Source organism: Polistes fuscatus, unplaced genomic scaffold, assembly GCF_010416935.1.
Source record: "Polistes fuscatus isolate 324 unplaced genomic scaffold, CU_Pfus_HIC Scaffold18, whole genome shotgun sequence".
Taxonomy (NCBI): Eukaryota; Metazoa; Arthropoda; class Insecta; order Hymenoptera; family Vespidae; genus Polistes; species Polistes fuscatus.
In genome coordinates, this window is record NW_025113086.1 from 2790593 (window position 1) to 2797538 (window position 6946).

Sequence of the window (6946 nt, forward strand, 5' to 3'; positions counted from 1 at the left end):
ATTTATATATATATATATATTTGTAATTGGTCCTAAACTGAATTTGGTTTTATAAGCTCGTATTTGTCTGTGCTTCCACCGAGACTTTTCAATTCGATAACTAAATCCCTTAAATCAATTTTACGAGATATGACTAATTTTCTTTGCTCTTTCGAACCATAACTATGAGATTTTAGGCCCATTTGTCGCGCAAGTCTGCAAAAATAATTCATTAAATATCGATTCTTCTAATACTAGAAAATTCTTCTTTCGAGATAATGAAACAATTCATTATATAAATGTTAAATACTTACTTGTGTATTATCATTCTTTCTTCATTGGAGAATTCTGGAGAGAATACTAAATCAGTTTTCAAATCACCCGATTGATATTTTTTCAATATCTCTCTACACTTAAATTCAAATTCGCGTAGATTTGTTGATTTAACTTTCAATCCTAAACCATCTCGACTAACCTGTTGTTTAACGCTGTGAATTTTTATAAATGTTTTTTTTTTTTTAATATCTGTCTTTGATTAAAGTAATTTAATCTAATAAGAATTATCTGCTTACATCACTGGCTCGATAATTCCTTGCTGAGATTTTCCAAGTCCTCCACCAGTCCAACCCATAAGTCTCATTAACTTCTTACCGATGTTGTCATCAGAAATAGAATCAGAAACAGATTCCTGCGGTGACGATGTATTTTGCAGCATTGTCGTTGTTGTCACACAAGATTCTTCGATAAAATTATTCTTAATCTATAAATAAATTTATTTGCAATGAGAACACTTTATATTAAATTATTGAAATACATATAATATTAAAAAAGAAACCAATTTACCTTGATAGTATAATAATGTTTTTGTAATTCTTGTAATGCTTTGACCGATGCTTCTTTTTTGGCAAGCTTTGGATTTGCGCCGTAACAATCTGTGACTTGTTTATCGTTAATTAAAATAATACATTGCCTATAAAACGCATACATTTACATTATTAACAAAACAAATCTAATTTTTTTTTATTTAATTATCAATTATTTCGAGTTAATATACTTGCCATTTGTTCGTATTCGCTTTATTCATTTTCCATTGGATATTTCCACCAGTAAGGTTGACAGAACAGGAAAGTATAGTTTGTGGTAAATCACCAGGTCTTTCGACTAATACCATATCTCCAAATGGAGACGTGTCTGGTTTATTTTTTTTAGCAGGTACATTATCTATCTTGTTTTCATTTTTAATTGAGCTCGAATCATTTGTACTTGTTTCCATCTTCTCCGTGCTACTACCTGATAACGGATTATTAAATCCTATAACTTTAAGCTGTGTTTGATCACATAAATGTAAACTATTAGATTATTATACATAAAAATATATATAACATATATACAGAATACATAACATGTGTTTTTATTTGATTTCATTTCAAAGTTATTCATTTTGATTATTTTTTAAAATAAGCTATTATAGATTATCGAAATACAAAAGTAACTAGAACTTTGAAATAAGATAAAATAGGGCACATGTTTGTATGAGCTTTTCTCATCGTTCTTGTTAATGTTGTTCATTATCGAAGCATATTTCACATATTATGAAATGCTCTGTATATATGAATATATTAACTCATTTAAACAATATAAAGAATATTTTGAAATTTGATGTACCTTGAATTTTGGATGTACCTTGCGCCTTAGTACGGGCAGCATCTGATGCTTTGACAAACGTTCTCTGTAATTTATTCTTCTTTCTTTCCCTATATTCGCATACAATATCTTGCGCTAACTCTGATATCAAATTCATAGTTTCTTTAGGATATCTATAAAATTTTAATTGTAATCAAATATTTAAATCTAAAACATATACATCAAAGGAAAAAAAGGAAAAGGTAACAGAATAATACCTGCAACCTAAGATCTCAACATTGGTAAAGACTTGAGCTAAACATAGTAATTCATCTTCTGGAAACTTATCCTTATGAGTTATTAAAAATTTACGTCTTAATTCCCAATGCTCGTCGCATTCGTGCTCCGTTTTATATTGTTCTACGTCCCAATCTGTTGATTTACTCATCCTTTGATTTAAATATGATATGTGTATACTAATTAAAAAGGTTAGTTTGTTGATTGGTATATATATATATATATATTTATACTTTACACATATCAATATTACTGAAATAAATATGAACAAATAAATTAGATCATTAAAAATATCGATAATAAATATATTAAAATGATCTAATTGTTATTAAAATAATTATTTTTAATATAATAAATGCAACTTACCATTTAAACAATGTAGAAAACAATTCGCGGTACACTTTCCGTTCGGTTGACATCTTTGATCAGGTGACCCAACGTGTGCGCAGTCTAGCGGTGAATATTGTTACTAAAGACGCGAGTACGATAATCGATTAACACGTGCGCGTATGCAATTAAATTTCAATCGATAAAATATTTTCTATTTTAATTCTCAATCGAATTTTATTGATGTAATTAAAAAAAAAACATAAATAAATGTAATGGATTACATTAATCGAATAAAATAATTCGTTTTAATTTTATACTAATTTATTAATTACACAATTATATCTATTATATGAATCTTTTTATGTAGTGATTGATTTGGAAATTCTGATTTTCCCGCTTTGGATTTGCAATAATCGAATTATCGTATCTCGAAACTCGATTATAGGAGACTGCGCTGTAAGAAGATCTATGAGAGACATGACAGTAGTGAATGTGACGTGAGTGAGTATATATGTGTTTTTTACGCGGATCGAATAAAATATGGTGTTTTTTTTTTATTAATATCTATCAGTGTTTATAATTATATACATCAAGAATACGTTTGATTTTTTTTTCTAAAAAAGTGATACTTTGCAATAAGAAAACCAATAATTATAATAATTGTGACCATATAACAAGAAAAAAAATATATATATTTTTTTCTAAACTAAATCAATTAAATTATTGCATAAATGATTACAAAAATTCGGTGTCATTATATTAACGAAATGATCGAGAAGAATAAGATGTTAAAACGTACGTATGATTTTTTTAAATTAAAAATTCATCGTCCAAATCGATCGCGAATAAAACACGATGATGCTACTTGAAAAAAGACAACCTTGGAAATATGAATAGCTTTGTACACGTGTGTACTAGTTAATATTATAAAAAATTAATCGTATTTCGATTTTTCCTTCGAAACTAACATGAACGAAGATAATAATAAAAAGTGAAGTGTGCTGAACGAAGTGAGTTAAATCATCAATTGCATACGCGTACTAATAAAAGGAAGGAAGAAAATAATTCGAATGGAATAACCGGAAGAGGATAAACGTTTCAAATGACACAGATTCACAGATAGTATCCTTGTAACACTATAGTAATTTCACAATAGAGTATCGAGAAACAGGAACAGGTCAGATCATGCATACAAGAATCGGATTGTTGTTGGTGCCAAGTGAAAATGTGATCCAGTAAACGGTGAGTTTCCAACCATCTTGTAAAAAGAAACATATACAAACAAAATAAATAAAAATCAAAACAATTCAATAATCATTCGTATAATTAATTAGGTTTCTCAATCACAAGGATCGTGGAATCGTATTAATTCAATTTCGTATTAGTAAAAGAAGCATCTACACGCGTTACAAGAAGGAAAGAAAACAAATTACAATAAACAACAAACAAAACAAGTATGACCTTTCGTATTTACTCATCCTTCGAAGGATACACGACATGCGTCAAGGTATAATAACGAAATGAGTTGGTTAAATGTAACAGTGAAAAACGATCAGTCATCGGAAACCTATTCAAATGTATTCGGATCATTCGTATAAACAACAAAAAAAGTCAATAATTCAAATAATTGATCATGTTTTTAACAAAAATATCAACGAATTTATCAATAAATAATAATACATCGTTATTATTAATAAAAAAACAAACAGTGCAATTACTAGTGACAATATCCGATATCTACCAGCAACAAAACCGATGAAAATCAAAAAGAAGAGGAAACAAAAAAACAAAGAAACAAAAGAGAGGATCTTACTTCGTTTCGTTCTTTCACCTGGATTTTCCTTACAAAATTACCTCTCTCCCCCCCTCTCTCTCTCTCACTCTCACGTGCACTTAAAAAATTCCAACAATAATAATAATAATAAAAATCGAGAGGCCAAGTATGAAAAAATCAATCCACTTGTATTGATCCTTGTTTCCTTTGTATTCGTTTCACTCGTTTATATGTTAGTTCTTGTTTTTTTCTGGCCCCAAGGGGAAAAAAAATAAAATCCGTCGAGAAGTTGTTTAGAAGCACGGAGAAGAATTTAATAAGACCTCGAAATATTCATTCTCGATTATCGACCGGGGACGAAACGGACCGGGGAAAATGCATCGACCTGAGGACGCAGTCGCTGCACAGGCGCGGCCTTGGGCGCCGAAGCTGCGCGATTTTTCTCGACGTTGGATAGAATCTTTGAGATCATTATACGGGGAAAACGCAGCATCCTCGGTAACGACGATACGTAATTTAATGGGTAATTTACAAAGTGATGGTAAAAAGAAAGGAAAGAAGGTAAAGGACAATGCAAATGTAACGTATCCGAACATCGACAATCCGGAATTTCCTGAGATAATAAATGTTAGAAAAAGTTCCAAAAGTTTGGAAGATGTTACCAGTTATGATATCGGTAAAACTACTAACATCCAATATTTTCATAAATCATCTATCGAGAAATTACAAACGCCTGTTAAAAGACAGGCACCTAAACCACCGGTGACGACAACCAACGAAAAGGTTGGTTACCATTTTCAAATATATATTTTTCTTTTTATTTATATATTTATATATCATTTTGATAAATTCTTTTTGAAATTGTATTATTTAGATCATTACGACAACGCCCGATGATGCAAAAATAAAATTGAAATCTCAATGTCCCGAGGAATCATCATCAAATACTTATTCTCGCGATGTTGAGAATAAAATGATCGATAAGACACCTAGTAGAACATCTATTCTTATCAATGGAACAACATCAACTACGAAAGAACCGATTATTGATGCTAACACAACCCCGGTCAGCCTAACGAACCCCTCATCCACCTTGTTGGTCACCGACTCCTGGCGTCTAGCCAACAAAGGTTTGCTAGTTGCCGAGATATCTGCACCGCTCAGTCAGGAATCTTCCAGTGACAGTGTATTTACCGATACAGAAGAAGTTCCATTACCTGCGGAAACGCAATATGTTCCCATAACACCATCGTCAACTGATACATTAATTGCTTCGATCACCTTAAGGGATGACCATAGCGAGAAAAGATCACCTTTTTCTGTTCTAAGGCATAAAAAAATTCAATTACCACCGACACCATCTCAACTTAGTAAGAATATTCATTGATTTATTTATTTATTTACTTTTGATTAGATTTCCAAAAAAAAAAAATGAATAAGAATATAAGTTTGAGATTATAGATTATTTGCTACCTTATATCATTCTCTTATCGCAACGTGAAATAAATATTTGATTAGTCTTAACACTCTAGAAAAAAGAAACAAATACTTATTATACTTTTTTATCTTTTCAATTACGTTAAGGATTATTTGTTCTTTTTCAACGAGTCATTATTTTGTTACCTTGTGAAAATATACGATTATTATCTTACTTCATTTTAATACACACCCATTCATTATGATAATTTATATTGTTTGCAGATATTTCACCGTCACCTGTTATTAGTAATAACAGAAAGACACCACATAGAAGACACACGATGTACGAAACTTCACCGGAAAGTCAAGTACTCCGAAGAGTTGCTAATTTGGTTTTAGATCGTGCTAGTCTTGAATCGAAGATCAACGATAATGCCAAAGTTACACCACGTAAACTCGATTATGGTCTTTATAGTAAATTCGAAGGTGAGTTTATTTAATAATTTGCATTTTTAATATCATCATTTTTTCCAAACTTATTTCACATAAATATATTCGTATTGTTCATATGGGGTTTTTCCATAAGAATTATTCGTATATGGGTTGTGCTATTGACGAAAGGGTTAACAAAAAATAATATTTAAAATATACAATTATTAATTTATCGTTTATTATGTTAATCGTGTTTGCACGATCGATCAGAACAAAAAGGAAAATATTATTCTCGTATAATTGAAAAAATAAAAAAAGGGACGAAAAATATGAAATTTTTTATTGAAAAACAAGAACATTCGAGAGGCGTAAATCATTTTAAAAATGTGCTGAACGATAATGGAAATCAAAGGCGTTTGCACTGATAAGAGAGACGACGACACACAAAGAAGAGATATTTCTCGCGTATAAAACCTGTTTTTAGTTTTCTATCAGAATTCGGTCGATTGTTAAAGCGTCGTTGCAGTATATCGAAATAGTCGAGGAAAAAAAAGAGTATTATTGCAGAATAATTCTTTTTTTTTTAACGTTGACAATTGACTGACTGACAGAAAATTCGATAACGCGGTGTCCTCGTTATTTTTGATTTTCACATTTAACGAACAACGAAAAAATTAAATGTCGATCTCGCGTTTACATTTTCTTTCTTGATTTCAATTAAATGTCAAGAACGTTGGATTTGTCTGAATTTAAAAAAGAACGATTAGGTTTGTATTTTTGTAAAACCCCCCCATACGAAAATTATCATCGAGGTTCGTTTATTTGATTTCATTTTAATAATATTTTTATCAAAATTTTTTACGTGTTAAAAAAGAATAATATACATCTATATATATATATTTCTCACGTTTCGAGATAATACAATTACGCGAAGAAAAATCTGAATTTTTACACAATAACGATGATAATAATTCATAAGAGGGAAAGAGAAAGAAGAGAAAGAGACCTAAAACGATAAGCTTTGCTAGCTCATGTTCACGTGCACAATGATAACCGGTTCATACATTTTTTTTCTTCTTTTTTTTTCTCAAC

The 6946-nt window shown here is 30.2% G+C and overlaps 2 protein-coding genes across 3 annotated transcripts in view; one reads left to right on the forward strand and one right to left on the reverse strand.

Moving 5' to 3' along the window:
* Positions 1 to 6: 6 nt before the first annotated feature.
* On the reverse strand, positions 7 to 4132 carry LOC122515549 (NF-kappa-B-repressing factor). 2 transcript variants are annotated; one of them, XM_043632952.1, is made up of 9 exons: positions 4043 to 4132; positions 2266 to 2349; positions 1881 to 2151; positions 1645 to 1796; positions 1038 to 1269; positions 823 to 949; positions 552 to 739; positions 294 to 467; positions 7 to 195 (listed from the first exon to the last, which is right to left on the reverse strand). In XM_043632952.1, the coding sequence occupies exons 3-9, from the start codon at positions 2048 to 2050 to the stop codon at positions 33 to 35; spliced, it is 1206 nt and encodes a 401-aa protein (XP_043488887.1). In that variant the 5' UTR covers positions 2051 to 2151; positions 2266 to 2349; positions 4043 to 4132; the 3' UTR covers positions 7 to 32. The 2 variants fall into 2 exon arrangements, with proteins under 2 accessions (XP_043488887.1, XP_043488885.1); XM_043632950.1 differs by having other exon boundaries at positions 2266 to 2368; positions 4043 to 4128.
* A 220-nt stretch (positions 4133 to 4352) lies between these two features.
* Positions 4353 to 6946, forward strand: part of LOC122515599 (formin-2-like) — a 6568-nt gene continuing 3974 nt past the window's right edge. Inside the window, exons 1-3 of the mRNA XM_043632999.1 lie at positions 4353 to 4786; positions 4878 to 5373; positions 5705 to 5920. Of these exons, the coding sequence (XP_043488934.1) occupies positions 4379 to 4786; positions 4878 to 5373; positions 5705 to 5920 (1120 nt within the window). The 5' untranslated portion in view covers positions 4353 to 4378. The remainder of the gene's footprint in view (positions 4787 to 4877; positions 5374 to 5704; positions 5921 to 6946) is intronic.